The following is a 20,142-nucleotide window of genomic DNA, read 5'->3' on the forward strand; positions in this document are numbered from 1 at the left end:
ATAAATGATAGTGTAGACACAATTAAAAGAGCAAACATGCTTAAATAAAGCAGGTCCCAAAGGCCCTAAAGAAAGTAAATTTTAAAAATAAATGAATTTTAAAATATAAAGCAACTTACCACATTCAGAATCTACTGATACATGAATTTCAGGTGATGCAGATCTTGAATTTCTCAGCAAATTAGAAGAATGCATATTTTTAATCAGAATGTTGGGTATATTATGATCACAATCTGGATCAAGGAAAAGAATAATGAAACATCACAAGCCAGTAGGTATTCCTAAAAGCTAGCTGCAATATTTAGCCAGCTGTGGAATGTAAAGGCAATATAGAGGCAATGTTTTGCTATATAGCATACTTATTTCTGCCTTCTTGTAACATTTACCTATCCTCCTATCACTTCTGGTCTGTTAGTGAAAAATGACAAAAAAAGTGGTTTGACTTGAGATAATATCTTCCTTTGTATCCTTTGATAAATTCTGGAACCTAAAGGATGTTCAGTTGAGTGCTCTGATCTTTGAAAGCAAGGAAAAGAAATAAAAAGAGGAGAGGGTTTTTTTAATGGTTTTTATGTTGAGATCACAACCATTTAAAAAAACCCTCTCCTCTTTTTATTCCTTTTCCTTGCTTTCAAAGATCAGAGCACTCAACTGAAGATAGATAGATAGATAGATAGATAGATAGATAGATAGATAGATAGACAGACAGACAGACAGACAGACAGACAGACAGACAGACAGACAGACAAAAAGGAATCAATTCCAATAATTCCAATTCCATAAACCTCCCCTTCAGACTTATGTTGCTCATGGTAGCAAGCCACCCATGGGACCCCACCAATCTCAATAACATCTGCCCTCTTCCTGGATCAGTTTCTTCTTCCACAATTTTTAGAGAAACTGTCAAAGACTTTTCTCATTAATAAACATTAAGGCATTGACCGGGAAGGAGAAGGTGCAATAATATGGTCTGCTATTTAATGTTGGTTGGTTGGTTGGTTTGGGTTGTTTTTTCAAATTTGTTTGCACTTACTTTAAAGGAATGTTCTTGTGACACTTTGTAGAAAATTGAAAAATTAAAAAAAATGGCCTGACTAGAATTTCCTACCACTCTGTATTTTGTTAATATATGCCATCATTTTTATATTTTAATGTATACATTCACGAACATTTTCTTACTGTGAATTCCCAAGGTGGCATCCACAGGTGTTTGTCTGGCAATGACACTACCACTTACACCTGCAGGTTCCCTGCCACACCCTCAAATTTATTTTTTATTATTTTGATTAAGAAAACTAAATGGGAAAATAGAATGCTAAAAAAAACCCATGTTGTGGCCAGCCCAATGCTTTAATTGGAAATAACTGGAAATATGTCCAGTTATTCAGAAAAACAAAAGATAAAAGTAAAATGGTAGAGAGCATCATGGGAATAGGAGATAAAGAGGATGGTAGGAAGCAGTTTCACTAGTTTGCCTTTCAGAAATTGTGGGGGTTGTGACTGGCCATACCCTCAATAGCAAGCTTTTTGACCCATGATATATATATATATAATCAAGCTACAAGTTTTCTCCTTGTCCCCTACAGACAGGAGAGATTTGCCCTAGATAAATACTAGATTGCATGTCTACAGATTAATAATTGCATTTGCTGAAATAAGTTTTAGATTAGTCATAATACAAGCTTTTGAGGTTTTTTTCTACATTTCCCCCCAGATTCAAGAACAAGTAAAATTAGGCCTTAAGAAACAGCATAGGTGCTGATTTAACTCTGTGATTGCACTGAAGTGAAAGCAGTTGTTGTATTAAGGTCTTGATGTGGATGTTAATTTTACTCCATGCGGCTAAATGCTGTGGCAAAAGATAGATTTGTATTATGATCTTCAGCTTTCAGTTTGTCACATATGACAAACTGTACTTGAGATTCACATAATGTGTATAAGGGATTTACTCTTTTCTGAAGATTCCCCTCCTCACATCCTAGAAAATGCCTTGTCACACTAGAGACCCTGTTTTCTAATCCTGAAAATCCAAACATAAAGTAAAACCAGAAATTTTAAAAATCTGTTTTATAGAGCTGCTCTTCAGTCAAATATATCTGATATAGTAACCTTGTACAACAACGTCAATAACATCATATACTCTGATCACAATTTTCTTCAGCAAAGAAGAAATATTGACCAATGGAACCAGTTGCTGCAGTCCAACCAGGACATGAGACACTAATGTCTCTGCATAAGTTTCTGACTTGGTTGTCTGGATATGATACACAGAGATGTTCATGGGCCACAATGCTCCAGTAATCTGGAAAAGAGAGAAACTCTTCTTAAATCTTATATAATACCACTGTAGACAAGTATATAGTTTTTCTTTAAATTCTATATATAAAGTGAAAAACAATGCAATCAAAATTAGATCCTTTCTAACACTATAAAAACTATGTTTCAATATTAACTTAACACATGATCTCTATTAAAGAGGCATTATTTTAGTCAGAATTTTATAATTTACTATTTTAATTACATTGAAATATTTAATAAATATTCAGCATTATTCATTTTAAGAACATTTTCATGTTCAAGCAATGTATTTGCCCGTAAACACACCAGAAAAAGGGGGTTTATCTGAAATGTAAGAGGAACAATACGTTCTATAACTTCTTTGTCCAGTAGGTGGCAGTCCAGTGTAGGCTGGGCTTTTTACATCAAGAGAAATATACAGTACAGTTTATATATTACTATTCTGTTGATTCATACCATAGAGTGCAAAAAACGTGAATGATTCAGAAGCCTTGGAGCTACTTTGCATAATTCACTGAAATCCCTTTTCACAAGGACTGACACATTATACCAGTATTTTGTCACTGTTCGTTCTAGAATTGGAAAGAGAAAACAATCAGGTGGTAGTCAGAACTTTACATTAGTGCATAGGTGCTGAACTAATATAGTGGTCTTCTCATTTTCAGTGGTCTTGATTAACTGAGACTCACAAGGTGTGACACTATATGCATTTAATCAACCAATCAGAATTATCTATGAGACTAATATATTCTGCATCATAATTGATCTCTTGTGTGTGAAAACCCTGACAGAATTTTGAAACACACCTGAAATATCACATCAAGGTTGCCTAAGAAGGAAAGACCCACAAATCAGATCTTCTGCATCAACTACCCTACATCCGAAGAAGAAAAGAATAAGTAGCATGACAGTATTGTACTACTATACCTTCTGGAACAGGATCTGAACAATGGGTTCCCATAGATGTCTTACAGCACTTTTTATATCCTGGACAATCCATGTCAGACACACATGAACTCTTTACTGCTTCCCCTATCTTCATGGGACAGGCACCAGGTCTTGAAGCAAACTCGCTGGATCTGTTTATGGCTATAAAACAGAACATTTTACAATGATGGCCAAGATGCTAGTTTCTTTAGGTACATCTAAGAGCCTAACCATCCTCAATGGAATTTTCTTTTAAATTTATTTTGAACCAAACCTTGCCAATGCTATGAACATCAGATTCCAAAGTTCCTTTCCACAGAATTTTGAAGAAGCAGAAAAAATATTCTTGACTCAATAGGTTCTAGTCCCAGAGTCAATTTTCAGCCATTAGAGCAGAGGTCTTCAAACTTGGCAGCTTTAAGACTTGTGGACTTCAATTCCCAGAATTCTGGGAGTTGAAGTTCACAAGTCTTAAAGCTGCCAAGTTTGAGGACCCCTGCATTAGAGAAACCTGCTAGTGTTCCCTCTCTCTTTAATTGTTGTTACCTTACCTGTCATGACTAATGTCAAGGCAAAACATTAAGGCAGGGGTAGAGAGAGAGCAAGAATAAAGTCCATGCTTCCATACCTCTGTCCAGATTGTATTTATATTCCTCTCTGAGAAACCTAAATGTGGATTTAGATCTTTAATTATACAATATCAGAAGCTCTTGGTCTCTTTGATGCAACTCCCTTTATTTCCAGGTTAGGGTAATAAACATTATCTGAAGTTGAATGCCATACCTGAAACCATTGTTAATTTGGATATTAGTCTGCCTTTAAAATGAAACCAAATATTTTGCTGGTGAAAAAGATAGTCAAGAGAGTTTTGAATTGGCATCAGACACTGTACATAAGTTATGCTGGTCTTTTTTCACACTAGCTTCCAGCTCACTTTGGAACAAAATTTGAAACATGGGTTTTCACCAGGGGTGAAATCCAGCAGGTTCTGACAGGTTCTGGAGAACCGGTAGCAGAAATTTTGAGTTTGGAGAACCGGTAGCGGAAATTTTGAGTAGTTCGGAGAACTGGCAAATACTACCTCTGGCTGGCCCCAGAGTGGGGTGGGAATGGAGATTTTGCAATAACCTTCCCCCAGGAGTGGAGAGGGAATGGAGATTTTGCAGTATCCTTCCCCTGCCACGCCCACCAAGCCATGCCCACAGAACCACATAAATTGAAAATAAATAAAAAATAAAAAACCCGGTAGTAAAAAAAATTGGATTTCACCACTGGTTTTCACCTACAGAAGTAGAGAGCTGTACACTATTTGGAAACTTAGTACCTACCCAGTATATTTCTAGTTCTTTACTTTTTATGATTCATTTCTAAACTTTTAAGAAAACTGATTTTGCAGTTTGAAGAGTGGCTCTCTGAGAAAAGGTTTCTACAATGATAATGGAAGGCCTTCTCCAGAGAAGCCTGCTAAACTTCAGACCTGTTTTCATTCTGATAATCAACTTATTTATTGATTGGCACCATCAGTGGTTTTTAAACATGATTGTTATTTTAATCCTTTTAATAGTTTACTAGCTTTAGTGCCTATATGTATTGCTTGATTCTTTTGGCTCTACCTTTTTCAAATATAGTTGACTTTTATATTATACTGAATTATTTTGGATTTTTATAGATTTTATCATATTTTTACATGATTGCAAACAACACATAGAATTACCGTTACTGATGATTAATAATTATATAATCAGTTTTCAATAATGTGGAAAGTATTATCAACCCTTTCATAATAATAACTATTATAATTTCACCCTATTTATAAGAGTCAGGATAGCAGTGAAATAGCCCATGGAAGGAATTCACTGTAGTATCTCATACAAACTGTTATGGCATAAAAATGATACAGGATGAGTTGTGACATCACAATGCATGCCCAACCTCTTATGCACTTGAATCCAATATGACTTGTGAACTTCAACTTCCAGAATTCAATATGACTTGTGGATTTCAACTCCCAGAATTTTGGGAGTTGAAGTCCACAAGTCATAAAAGGGCCATAGTTCCTTCCTGCCCTGGGATGTCTCTGGGATTGGCCACCACAGTAGCTACTGCAAGCATTTGCTGTGAAATTATAAGTACTTTATAAGGTGATTTACATTATTTCACTGCCATAAAAAAGTAGGGCATAGTGACAATCTGTGTCACTGGAGGGCCCCGATTATACTGATGCTAGTAGTATGGTGGAAAGAAAGAACTGATATCAAAGATCAGTCCCATTATTTTAATGCAATTTCCCTGGTTTAATGCAGAAATTTATTTATCAACATAATTGATAAATAATAATAATAAAATAATAAAAGGAGCAATAAATAATGGCAATTATATTTCAACTGTAAGAAAATCTGACTTGATCAGAAACTTTGCAGGCCAGCAACATTTTGTGCAAAAATTAGATGACTAAGGTTTCCAGCAATGCAGAAATCTAAATCCACCTCCAATTTAAGTAATCTTTATATGCCAGCTAAGCAGATGAAAATGTAAGCCAGCCTCTCACATCTGTACCTTTCTGATAACAAGACCTAACAGCATTCCAGTACTCTAATCAGAGAAATGTGAATGTCAGCCACTCCCTTGACCTTAATGATGAATAAACAGTCAGTACTTTTCCCCCCTCATTTCAGGAATGATTGCTTTCGCCTAGAGTATATCAATGCCAAGAGATGCTATTTTGTATGAATCCTTCTGCTAGAACGCTTAGCATAGTTATGAGCATTACATTTAAAGTGCATTTAACCACCCAGAAGTGATGCTTTTCCCACCAAAGGTAATTGCACCCAAGGAGAGGAAACATGTGACCCTCCAGTTGTTTCTGAACAAAAATTCCCAGCATCCCTCACTTCTGGCTATATTGAATTGGACTCTTGGGAATTATAGTACAGTACCATCCAGAAAGCCAAAGATTCTCCACGCTTAATTGCTAGAAATAAGCAAGAAATAAAGGATACTTAAAATAGAAAGATAAAAAGCACAAAGCAACCATATGCAAATAATCTAACAAAACTTCAATTAATTCAAAACAAATAGGCTTCAAACTAAATGAATCATACAAAATAAGTGGGAGATAATGCATGTATATCCGCTATTGATAACAAAAAAAAAACCAATGCCCAAATAATATTATAATCCTAGTCTAGTGCTTATAGCATAAACCTCTAGCATGTTTCTGAAAAGGCTGTCAAGTTCTCATTATTACAGGAGTCATTTTCAGGGGTGAAGCCAATTCTCAGAGATCCCTGGAAAAATGTTACCTAGTCAATGTCTCCCTTAAGGGAAAAGCCTGCTGAAAACCATGTAATAATAATGGAAATAGAAAGAATTGCTATGGTGCTGCTGCTTTTTTCCAAAAGGTTTTATTTACTGTATTTTATTATTTATACTCTATTATATTAATTCTGCCAGGTCTGTCATATGTTCTGAAAAGTTTTCAGACTAAGAGATTATGGCTGTTGTAAGAGAAATATTCATAAGTAGACTGATAAGGTAAGATGAGACAAAGACAATTCAGTATGATTCATATTCCCATGACAACTACTGCATGCAGAAAGCCAGTAAATGGCTGGTGCACATTTTATGTGGCTGATTCATTTGTTGCTTGCTAGCAAATCATTTGCAATAAATGTAAAACCTCTTGAGAGGTTCTGTCTCAGAAAATCACAGCCAATCATAATTTGCAAGGGAATATTTTCCTATATGTTAATTAATCAATAAAATTAGTAGTGTCGAGAAAGAGAAAAGCACCCCATAGAAGTAAAAAAATGATAACATGGGGGCTGCATTTCTAAAAGTATGGGGGAGAGCCAGGACAATTCCATTTAATTTAATTTATTTAGTTAATGTTAAATCTAATTGATTAAATTAATATAATTCATCATGTATTTAATATGCTCCTCCTAATTTTGCACAAAATAAAGCACATGCATTTCAGTTATGATAGAATAAAGAGAGTCACAGAGTGGCCAAAGTTATCTGCTACTTAAATTGACTTTTGGGCATGCTATATAAATACAAATATAGCATCCAAAGAATAGACCCTCAAGTGACAGCATCCAGGAAAAATCTAAAGTGCTCTAAACCACTCTTATTTCTAATTATTTAGAATCCAGACATAAGTACTTTAATATCAAGGAAAACATTAAGAATCATTCAGTAACACACTCTTAATTCTGTCCACTGATTAATAAATAATGAAAAGAAAAAGTTGATAAAGAATATGTCTAGATAATACCATTCATAAACATTAGCACTATGAGGTCTGGAAAATGGTTTAACCTTTACTAGGGAAATAAATAAGACAGATCTGTATAACCCCACATATAGAATAATTCTCCTGAGCAGAAAGAACCTCTAATCTGATTAGGGCAGCCTATACCTGTATGCAGTTGAAGGTAAGTTTATGTTGTTAAATCTATTTTTGGCAACCTTGAGATGCTCTATTATAAGTCATGCTATTTTCCCTAAGAGTTTTTCTCAAGATGGAGATGATTTTGCATGTTTATTATAGAGATTCAGGATATCTCTTCTACCAAGCCTCCCTAATCATTTTCTCCTGAAATTGTATTTGATCACTGTGAAATTATATGTAACATTTACTCAGAAAATTCCATAGTCACAGGATAGAATTTTTTTAAGATCAAGGAAACTGTTTTTTCTGATTAATATCTATGAACCACATGAATAGGTTACCTAATCTAGCAAATTTTGATCTCAGTTTGGTCTAGTACCATTATATTCTGAATTGCTAGAGTTACTATTAGCATTGACTTTAGCATTCAGAATACATGAAGAATTACAGAACTACAGTATGTTTATAGCAGTTAAAGAAAATTGGCATGGCTGCATATTGGTGAGCAATGTAATTGAAATATATGAATATTCTAAATGACATTTCCCCCCCTAGTATCGTCCCACAGATGCAGGGTCTGTTTTTCTGATTAACAGAAGGTTGGATGTGACAAGAATTGACTGGTGTCTTAATTACTAGATAAGACTGGCTCTCTCTTCTAAATTACATATTAAACTTTTTAAATCTGAGGTATTATAGATCTACCAAGTATGAAGTAAAAGGAAAAGGCCACAAACTAAATTCATACTTTTGCATTGATTATGCAGTGATTATATGTGTCACTCTCTGCTTTAGGACTGGCTTGTTAGCAATATAATGGAATGACTGATCAATATAATTCCATGAGAGCTAATTTCTACTGTCTTCTGTAACTCAATGGGACATTATGGTCCAGAAAAATGGGGCATAATCAGAGAGATGAAATGAGAAATCATAACATTCTGCACATAATAAATGCCAAAGCAGAAGGAAAGAAAAGGATATCACAGAATATAAAAATTAAAATAGGATGTGCAATATTAGAATTTGATGAATAGTACTTTACAGTTTATTTCAACTAGTCAGTCATAATCACTCAGTGATACAATCTTCTCCTTTAAAATGATTATAAAAATGTATTACATTGGGAATAAAAATTCCCAATTGTAAAATATATGAAATAGGTGAAAATAGTAATCAAGGCAGAATTTGCATCTGGCACTGAAAGGAGGGGGGGAGAGCTAAATATAACTTTTTGAATAGTGTTGATCTTTCAAAACACCTCTGAGCACATTTACATAATGGAAGAGTCATTTCTTTTATTAATAAACATTTTGAAAAGATAAAGAAAGGGCAAACACAGTGCCTATAGTCAGACTAATAGAAATATTGTTCTGTGGCTTAGTTATATATCAAAGGCGAATTCTTATGTGCATATTATGTTGTTTATTTAAATGCATGTATTTTAGGCTATAGCTAATGGCTTTTAAATTAATAAGGACTAGCAAATAATAGCAAAATGACCATTGCCTGATTTCAAAACAGTTTTATTTTATCTTATCTTTTTTATCATGAAACTGGAGAAATGGCATATAGGTTTATGTACACCTCAGAGAATAGCTACAGTACTCTTATACTGAATGCATAAAATGCATTCAGGATAATGTAAGAGTTTAAGTAATAATGACAATGTGATATTAGAGCCAGTCTGGTGTAGTGGTTAAGGCACTAGGCTGGAAGCCAGGGGAATGTGAGTTCTAGTCCTGCCTTAAGCACAAAGCCAGTCACTCTCTCCCAACCCTAGGAAGGTAAATGGCATTTCAAAAAATCTCTCCAAATAAAATGCAAGACAGACTCCAGGAGTTAACACTGATTTGAAGCTTCTATTTATTGATTGGTTTACCCTGGAATTTACTATATTTTTCAAAATAATTCAAAATGAATAATTCAAAATGAAGGGAAGGGGTCTTAAAATTGCTGAGCATATAGCTAATGGTCACATACAAGATTTTTGTTTTACATTGGAAGGAAGCCACTTAATATTCAGCTTGTCAGCTTGTCAAATATGGCAATTCATTTGACCTTTGAACATATGCTTATAAACCTGAAATAAAATCCATGAGAAAGGTTCACTGAAATGAATATCTGACCTAATCATACTATTCCTGGAAAGGATTACCCATATAAGAGCAAACCTGGACTTCAATATGTTTCTCCACAAGATACATCAACTTTAAGGAACTTCAGGGATTTGCTTCAATGCATAGAAAATTATTTGTATTTTTAAAATATTTTTATCCTGCTTTATTATTATTATAACTCATATAATACTCCTTCCTCCTTTATTATTTTATTTCTTTTATAAATAACCAATTTAATACTCCTTCCTCCTCCTATTTTCCACACAACAAACCCGTGAGGTGAGTTGGGCTGAGAGAGCGAAAATAGCCCAAAGTCACTCAGCTGGTTTTTCATGCCTATGGGAGGACTAGAACTCAGTCTCCTGGTTTCTAGCCTCGAGCTTTAACCAGTACACCAAACTGGCTCTCTAAAAAGTATGTGATTAAAGAGAAAAGTATGTAAGCCAAAAACACTTTTCCTATATTTCAATACCCAAAATATATATCATTTGTTGAGGTGGGCAGCTATAGAAATCAAATCAAATCAAATCAAATCAAATCAATCAATCAATCAATCAATCAATTAATACACCAGCCAGCCAACCAGCCAGCCAGCCAGCTATAGTTGTATATGGGCCATATTTACTAAATCTGCTTTATAGAAAAAAAGAAAAGAATAAACACTAGATTATAAATACACAAAAGTCAGTTTATTTGCTGCTATCTAGAAGTCATCCGACATTTGCAAGTGACCTAACTTGCTGACCCTATACTGTAATTAAATATATTATTGGTTCTGCAATTCATAGGCCGTAGTCTTTTCATTGTTTCATACTTACGTAAAGAACAATATAGACCCACTTGTTCATACCCAGCACAACAATCTGTCACATTCACAGCTTCTTGGACCATAATAGGATGATACTCTTCTTTGTAATAAGTTGTGGTGCACATTCTCCAAGGAATCCATCCTCCACATGGTGTTTGTTTCTCATATGATTTTTGATATGCAACTGTTTTGGTCACATTTTTTATCACAGAATAATTGCATAAATGGTAACCAAGCAAAGAGAGATTTTTCTCTAAAATAAAGAAAGCAGAATGATCTATTAGAATGGAATTAGTGATATAGAAGGTACCTTTCCACCAAACTACTTGGAAACAACTGAATGTTGTTCAAGTTGTTAACATAAGATTTTGTTATCCTTGTAGATTCACAATGCTGAAAAAGAAAAGGAAGGAAAAGAGAATGGTGGTAGGATGCAGTTGCAGTGGTAAACGGTATACACCACTAAAAGAACAGAAAGTCCATATTAGGTACAGAGTCATTCAGTGGTAGAGCTGACATTGGTTTGATAGCATGTAATCTTTCAGTCAATATTTTAATGATTTTGAGTATGGTCTGAAGGTCCAGAAGGAAGAACGCAAGATCATGTTTGATCAACAAATGACAAATGTTAGAAGAGACTGTCCAAAATCTACTTAGAACATTCAGGAATGGAGCAGGCCAATCCAGAACTGACCCAGTCATTAAGCAGAACATGGTAATCTCCTGAAGCAGATAATTTGATCAAGATTTTCCCCCCCACACAATTGAGAAACTTCGGGATGACTTTCATACATGTGAAAGAGTTCTGTGGCATATTCTTCTTGATGCTGGCATGTCTAGTACTCCTAAAATTTCATGTTAAATCATTTAGGCTTCTCTATTATTACCTGTTGTTTACTACTGATACTCTGATATTCTGTCTATTTTGATTGGAGGCCACATTGTTCAAGCCATTCACAAAACAAATTTGCTTCAGTGCAAATGCTATCTGTTCCTAAAACCTTATACTTCTGAATAAATATCAAAGTTAACAATAATTGCCGTCTAAAGTCCTGCTGGCATCAATTAGGATTCAGCAACAAAACCAAGCACAAAAGATACAGTTTAGAGGTTAGGGCCCAGCTCTCAGAAAACTACTGTTCCCCTGGGCAGAATTGCTAAGCAAAATTTGTTTACAAATTAGCATTTTCAGCTGTATAGCTCTTAGTTACAAGACTTAGCTTGCCATTAAGCTAATTTAAAATGTGCTTTGATATGGGTGCATGTGGTGCGAATGTCTTTCAATTATGAGCTGAATTTTCCACTGCAATTACTGGAAATTTATTGGATATTTACAAGGTTTATAATTATTGGCTAATTATAATTTTACAGCTTATATTTTGTTATGACATTGATACTCCAGGCAAATATTATGGCTTTAAAATATTGACACTATATTAATTGGTGGCAAATTGTATTGCTCAAGTAACAGTTTTAAGATTTTTCTTAATTTAAACAATGAAAAACTATGGTTAAATTACTTTTGTAATATACTACATATACAGTATACAATATATTGTGGCTGTAGACTGCTTATCTTTCTTCATTGCTATAATAAAGCCTATTTATTTATTTATTGGTATTCCACCTTTATTATTTTTAGAGATAACTCGAGGTGGCAAACATATCCAACACACCTTCCTCCTCCTGTTTCCCCACAACAACAATCCTATGAGGTGAGATGACTGAGAGAGTTAGAAGATTGTTGTTTAAAAATCAGGGAATCAAAGGATGTTTTTAAGAAAGGTGAATTCTCCAGTCCTCATACATAGTAGTCCCATCCAAAATAGTGATGAATATATTAAATAATCAGATCCATAATATGAATCCATGAAAGTAATTTGAGGAAGTAAAATCAAATGCAATCCAAATACTGGTAATTGATTCAACAAAATAATTATAAAATATAACCTCAATGATTATTGCAATAATTTGGATTTCATCAGACAGTCCCTTTTACAAAGTTATTAATGGAGAAAAAACAGTGGAGAAAACTTATCACTGCCAAACGTATTACGGAGACCTGGTTGGGCCCGGAGGGTGGCGTCCCTCTGGTTGAAATGTGCCCACCAGGCTTCAGAGCATTCCATCAGCCGAGGGCCCAGGGGAGGGGAGGGGGGTGGCGGTTATTATTAACGAGGATCTGGGTCCGAGGGAGACCACTGTGCCTCAGATAGCCGGATGTGAGTCCCTCCTTGTGAGGTGGGGCCGTGGGGTTCAGATGGGCTTGTTGCTTACGTACCTGGCTCCCTGCCGCGTGGCAACAGCCCTACCTGAGCTACTCGACGTGATAGCCACGGTGGCAGTAGATACACCAAGGCTTTTAGTCATGGGTGATTTCAACTTGCCATCCGTCGGTGAAACGTCTGAGGTGGCTCGGGAGTTCATGGCTTCCATGACGGCCATGGACCTGACCCAGTTAGTTCATGGCCCTACTCACAGGGGAGGTCACACTCTGGATTTGATTTTTGTCTCTGGCCAGTGGTTGAGTGGTCTTGTTATAGGGGATATAGACATGGAACCCTTGTCATGGACTGACCACTCACTCCTTCGCCTAGATCTTTGAACCACGACCCCTTGCCACAGGAAGGCGGATCCAATTAGATGGATCCGCCCCAGGCGCCTGATGGATCCTGATAGGTTCCAGACGGAGCTTGGGCCATTTCCTGAGGATCTAGCACATGACTCGGCCAAGGACCTGGTAGCCGCCTGGGATCGGGCGGCTGGTGGGGCCTTGGACCGAGTTGTGCCTTTGCGGCCTCTGACCCGATGCCGATCCCGTGCGGCTCCTTGGTTTACTGAGGAGCTGAGGGAAATGAAGCGCCGGAAAAGATGCCTGGAGAGCGGTTGGAGGGCCAGTCTCGCTGAATCTGATCGAACACTGGTAAGGTCGCATATTAAGGCCTACCTAGTGGCGATAAAGACAGCAAAGTCTAACTACTTTTCCACCTCTATTGCGTCATCAGGGAATCGTCCGGCCGCCCTGTTTAGGGTGACCCGCGCCCTGCTCCATCTGGGAGTGCGGGAAGATCCCTTAGAAGGCAGGGCGGAGGATTTCGGACAATACCTGTACGACAAAATCGCTCAGATCCGGGGGGGGGTTGGACTCTGACTGGGTAGATCAGGGCAGGGTGACGAGGAACAGTCTTGAGAATGTTATCTGGGAGGAGTTTGATGCTGTGACTCCCGATGATGTGGACAGGATTTTGGGGAGACTTAGTGCGGCCACATGTTTACTGGACCCGTGTCCCTCCTGGTTGGTACTGGCTTCCCAGGAGGTTACACGAGGCTGGCTCCAGGGCGTCATTAATGCTTCCTTGAGTGAGGGTCACTTCCCCGCTGCCCTGAAAGAGGCGGTGGTGAGGCCTCTCCTCAAGAAGCCATCCCTGGATCCAGCAATATTGGCTAACTATCGTCCTGTCTCCAACCTTCGCTTCATTGCGAAGGTTGTTGAGAGTGTGGTCGCGCAACGGTTTCCGCAATTCCTGGAGGAAACATCCTATCTAGATCCGTTCCAGTCGGGTTTCAGGTCTGGGCACAGCACGGAAACGGCATTGGTCGTGTTGGTGGATGATCTCTGGAGGGCTCGGGACAGGGGTTATTCCTCTGTTCTGGTCCTATTAGATCTCTCAGCGGCTTTTGATACCATCGACCATGGTATCATGCTGCACCGGCTGGAAGAGTTGGGGGTGGGAGGCACTGTGTTGCGGTGGTTCTCCTCCTTTCTCTCCGACCAGTCGCAGTTTGTGTTGGCAGGGGGGCAGAGATCAACCTTGAGGCCTCTCATTTGTGGAGTGCCACAGGGATCGGTCCTCTTGCCCCTTCTGTTCAACATTTATGTGAAGCCGCTGGGTGAGATCATCCGTGGCTTTGGGGTGAGATACCACCAGTACGCTGATGACACCCAGCTGTACATCTCCACCCCAGGCCACCCCAACGATGCCCTTGAAGTGATGTCCCAGTGCCTGGAGGCTGTGCGGATCTGGATGGGGAGGAACAGGCTCAAGCTCAACCCTTCCAAGACTGAGTGGCTGTGGCTCCTGGCATCCCGATATAGTCAGTTGACTCCATCACTGACTATTGGGGGCGAGTCTTTGGCCCCCACTGAAAGGGCTCGCAATCTGGGAGTCTTCCTGGATAGGCAGCTGTCTTTGGAGGAACATCTGACGGCTGTTACCAGGGGGACCTTTTATCAGGTTCGCCTGATTCGCCAGTTGCGGCCCTTTCTTGATCGGGATTCCTTGTGCACAGTCACTCACGCCCTCGTCACCTCTCGCCTTGACTACTGCAATGCTCTCTACATGGGGCTCCCCTTGAAGAGCACCCGGAGGCTCCAGCTGGTCCAGAATGCAGCAGCGCGGGTAGTGATGGGAGCAACATGGCGCTCCCATGTAACACCACTCCTGCGCGAGCTGCACTGACTCCCGGTGGTCTTCCGGGTGCGCTTCAAGGTGTTGGTTATCCCCCTGGATTAATTCCAGGGGTTAGGAGGGTGAGAGCTCCCCGTTCAGCCCACTGAAGCTCTGGATCCGGGGGGACTCTGTTTTTTTTTACAGAGCTAGGTGTTGCGTCCAATTTCTGCTGTCAAACAGAAGATTAAATGATTTCAAAAAAGCAGGCGGAACAGAAGCAGGAGGACAAGCTTTTTGCAAGTATAACACTTAACTCCGGGGATACAATGTCTCTAATTGGATTTTCTGAGCTGGAAGTTAAGATGGCGTTTCTTTGTTGCGATTTTAAAAGGGAAAGTTAGAAAAAGTTTTTGCTAATAGACTCGTGCTCAGAGACTGGCTTTAAGTTGCTGGAATAGATTTTGAAGAGCTGTTTGGGAAAAGATTGTTTATAAAGAAATTGCTGAATGCTGCTCAAAAGGATGGCTCTGACTTTATGATTTTATGGTTGTGGGAAGAAAGAAAATTTCTTTAAAATAAAATGGCTTCTAAGAAAGGAGATCTTGAAAGAGCTGGATGCTATTTGGAGGTGTCAGAAACGAAACAGTTGTCTGATTTACAGAGTTGTAAGGATTTTGATGCAGAACTTACAGAATTTATAAAAGAAGCCATGAATAATCATACTGCAGCTATAAGTAACCAAATAGCAATTCTTAAAGGGATAACAACAGAAATGACTGAGGAAATCAAAACAACTACGGAGCATGATGACAACTTAGGAGATATTGCAGCAGAGAGGGTGGAAGAATTTTCTCAAGAATTTTCGAGCTTACTCTCTGCTCTTTTCGGAAAAATTGATAGAATCCTTCAAAATTATGACTTGGTTTGGAAAAAAGTAGTAAATGACCAGACTTTCGAAGTTTCAGAAGATGAAGGAGACTTGTCAGTGGCATCTATACATTTAATAGAAAAGAAACAATTGAACTTTTCTTCACAAACTCTTGACAAACTTTGGTTTTACAGACGAAGGAATGAACTGATTTATATAAGCATGAAGAGGCGATTTGGGGGCTCTAAATCAGAGGAAACTTTTTTAAAAAGGGGACAATTTTTGCAGTTATATCAACCTCAAATTAAAATGAAAAACCTCCTCAAAATAGAAGTAGGAGGGATGCAGAAAGATTGGAAAAAATATAAAAAGAAAGCAAGAATGGAAGATTAACCTTTTCTTTTGGCTTTGTAGTTGTTCTACTCATGGTTAAAAATGATTATGTTGTAGGTATTATAACTACTGAGGGGGGAAAAGTATAAAGTTAAATATTGATTTTTAAATATGATGTACTAATGGTTGATTAATCCTTTTTGGTTTTTTAGTTTATGTATTAATGGTTAATTATGTTGTTGATTATCTTTTAAATTTTAAAAATTGGAGGGAGGAATAATGAAGGGGGAAATTTAGAAACTTAAAAAATGTAGAAATTTAATTAGTGAATATCTAAGGTTTATTTTTTGTTATGAGATTTCAAAATAAGAAACCAAGAATGGAAGATTAATTTTTTTTTTTTTTGGCTTTGCAGTTGTTCTATTCATGGTTTAAATTGATTATGTTTTAGGTGTTATAACTACTGAGGGGGAAAAAGTATAAAGTTGAATATTGATTTTTTTAAATATGATGTATTAATGGTTGATTAATCTTTTTTGGTTTTCTAGTTAATGTACTAATGGTTAATTATAAAAATGTAGAAATTTAATTAGTGAATATCTAAGGTTTATTTTTTGTTATGAGATTTCAAAATATCTGAACTTTGAGAAAAATAGGAGGGGGAAAAATGTTTTTAGGTTTGAATGTTTAAGATTTGTTAATGGTTTTAAAATTCTTAGAGTTATTGGATTACATGTTACGTTGTGTTTATATAAAGGGAGGTTGATGAAATTGTAAAAGGGGAGTTAAGGGGTCTTGGGAGTTATTAAATCTTGCAGTTAGCTAGTTTATTTTAGCGAATGTTTGGTGAAATCTATGCCCTGTTTTTGTTCTGGGAAGTCGGGGGTGGGGGGTGGTGAGGAGGGGTTGAAGATTGAGTTTACCAAATTGATTTTTTTTTCTTTTTTTCTGATGATAGTATGAATGATTGTTTATATTGTATACTTGTTTGATCAGAAAATAAAAACTTTTTTATTAAAAAAAAAAGGTGTTGGTTATCACCTTTAAAGCGCTCCATGGCATAGGGCCTAGCTATCTTCGAGACCGCCTGCTGCTACCAACGACCTCCCATCGTCCTGTGCGCTCCCACAGAGAGGGCCTCCTCAGGGTGCCATCAGCCAATCAATGTAGGCTGGTGACCCCCAGGGGGAGGGCCTTCTCTGTGGGGGCTCCCACCCTCTGGAATCAGTTGCCCCCGGAGATAAGAAGAATCCATGACCTCAATGCCTTCCGTCGTTCCCTGAAAACCCATCTTTTTCAGCAAGCCGGGTTGGCTTAAGAAGAAATTTTTAAATTCTTTTAATTAGTTTGTGATTCTTAACTTTCGGGCCAAAATTTATATATATTTTTAAATGTTTTAATATTTGTATTCTATGTTTTTTTATCTTGGCTGTACACCGCCCTGAGTCCTCAGGGAGAAGGGCGGTATATAAATTGGAAATTAAATTAAATTAAATTAAATTAAATTAAATTAAATTAAATTAAATTAAACCATCCAGTAAGAAGAATCTTTTAAAGTTGAAAATAAAGAACTACAACTCCCTATCTCTTAGCCTCTTTTCACCTGTCTTGATATAACAAATTAGGAAGAGAGGCTGAAATGTTTATCTCCTGCAATGTTAATATTTGGGGAAGATAAATTTACAACAAATGAGGCAATGCAAGTATTGGAGGAAAAGAAAATGCATTTTTTTCAAAAAAAAAATTCTTAAAATAAGACACTCCACCAGAATTGCTTTGTTCATTCTGCTGTCTCAGGCAGTTCTGTGAAATGAGAATGTGCTAAGAAGACTCAGAACTACAAACTGTACAGGCAAAGTATTCCAAACAGGGTTCTCATGTATCAGGAGATATGTCCTTTAACATCCTTTGACAACTTATAGGCACCCTAATTTTGTTTGTTAGGTTCTTTTAACTTAAAATAGATTAAATGGGATGCTAGCATGCTTCAAAGCAAAACATCGATCTCAAGCATGATCTTTATTCCAAGAATATTTTTAGGCCCTGGCTATATTCCAGCCAATCTCAGAAAATGAAAATTAACAAGAGATACTGTCTTTAAAAATGTATTTCTTTGGTTTATACATACACAATTAACAAGACATAAGTAAAGGAAGTACAGTTTAATGCCTGGTTTGAAAGTGTGTCTACCAACCCAGCAAACAAAACAAAACAAAACAAAAACAGATGTCAAATGGTCATTGGAGGGCTAAAAGAGATAGCTGAGAGTAAGCTCAGCAGTTTGACTTTGGTTAAACTGGTGATTAGTAATTGGAATAGTCATCTTGGCAGCCATTTTGTGAGAATACCTATAACATGCTCTCAAAACTCTAAATATGTCCCCAGCTCAAAAAAATGGGGATTCCTAAATGATATATACAGAAGTTTCAGCAGCACTAAGACAATCTTCTCCAAGATTTACATAGTTCACCTAAAAATTCTATACAAATTTAGTTGAAACAAAGTCTCACTAAGTTTAGAGAAGAAGGAAAAGAATGTGAGAAAAAAGATATTCACATCTCTTTTACAAAATATTATTCTGAAAGTATAGTCCTTGACATCAAAGTGTTTGAAATATTAAATCCATGATTAGCATTGGGTTCTCAGGATGAATGACCAGCTGCATTATATGACAAGCAAAATCTATGGTTCTAAATTAAAATTATCCCTGAAATGAAACTACTGTAGTAGCATTTAGAACTGTAGCATGGTGACTCACCTGTAAAAGTGTTGCTTGCGCTCTCTGCTGAAGTGATACACATGATGAAAACAAACGTTACCAAGACTTTAGCCAATAAAATAAAGGAGTCCCTCATCATTTTTTAATTTGTCTTCGTCCTCTGAAAACAAAAGAGCTGGTAGTATTACATAGAGTTATTAGGATATAAAGGAAAAGATTCACTGCTTTTCTTCTTTGTATACAGGTATACATTGGTCCTGGAACAAAGAGAGAATTCAGCCAGTATCTTGCTTGCATGGGTTTGTTAATGCTTTCCCAAGGGACTGCCTGCATCTAAATTACCCATCCTGGTCCTCAGCAACCTGTTACACTCATGTACAGAATAACAATCTGATGAAAACACTCTTCCATGAACTTAAAAACAAGAAAATGTTTTTGGGAGAGAACCAAACGATGAAACGATGGCTTAGTAAATTAAATCACTGCATTTTCTCTGAAAACTTAAAAGTAGTGGAAATTGGGGTTTTAATTTATCTGCATAACAGTAATCTATGATGACATGTTAGGCTGAAGAAGTCAGGGCTCACATTCACTCTGCAAGCAATATGTGTAAACTGGGGTCTCTCCAAGTCCCACATCTTTATCCCTACATTACACTAATATTGGTTTACTGGACTGGAGGATAGCAGTGCCATTTCCTTCCCCTTATGAGAGGGGACTCATAAACTGGGGGAAAGTCTAGACAGAACTAAGCAGGAGAGGAAAGAAATAAAACATTGAACAAGTGAAAGGCCAAGATTAAAATTAAAAATATGAAAGTTGTGTCGACATGTAGTGCAGTTAATATAGTACAGTTTTAAGGAGTACTTCTGATCAAAAACTACTAACAGAATAATTTTATTTGAAAGAGGTTAGTTCCTCTGTGCTGAGTGGCACTTTCTCCCTAGGATTGTAGCCTTAAGGAATGAGTTTGTTCTGCTGGTATTGTATATTTTGTGTGGTCATGATCTCAGTAGCTTTAGGTCTTTCAAATCTATGCAAATATTTTCCACTTGGGACTGTATTTTTGAGAAAGGTTTTTGGGGATCACATATTTTATCAGGCACTTCCTCTCTGCTGTCTTTCCCATGATTATAAAAGTATACAATATAAGGAACTAAGTAGAAAATCAACATCTAAGGAACACCTGACAACATTTAAAAGAAGTTTTGCATTTCAGTTACAGATAGTTTTGACTTGATATTATTAATCCTTCAATTTTTCTTGTTAATCTAATAACACG

General features: G+C 37.0%; 1 protein-coding gene across 1 annotated transcript in view; it reads right to left on the reverse strand.

The window, feature by feature from the left end:
* The window catches only part of UMODL1 (uromodulin like 1), a 44,230-nt gene extending 25,231 nt beyond the window's left edge, over positions 1-18,999 (reverse strand). Inside the window, exons 1-6 of the mRNA XM_070943493.1 lie at positions 18,900-18,999; positions 10,560-10,802; positions 3,226-3,387; positions 2,755-2,870; positions 2,110-2,302; positions 120-233 (exon numbers count right to left, since the gene is read on the reverse strand). Coding sequence (XP_070799594.1) covers positions 120-233; positions 2,110-2,302; positions 2,755-2,870; positions 3,226-3,387; positions 10,560-10,802; positions 18,900-18,999 — 928 coding nt within the window. The remainder of the gene's footprint in view (positions 1-119; positions 234-2,109; positions 2,303-2,754; positions 2,871-3,225; positions 3,388-10,559; positions 10,803-18,899) is intronic.
* Positions 19,000-20,142: the final 1,143 nt, after the last annotated feature.

This window comes from Pituophis catenifer, unplaced genomic scaffold (genome assembly GCF_029215685.1).
Source record: "Pituophis catenifer annectens isolate HBS135680 unplaced genomic scaffold, rPitCat1.0.hap2 SCAF_4, whole genome shotgun sequence".
Classification (NCBI taxonomy): domain Eukaryota; kingdom Metazoa; phylum Chordata; class Lepidosauria; order Squamata; family Colubridae; genus Pituophis; species Pituophis catenifer.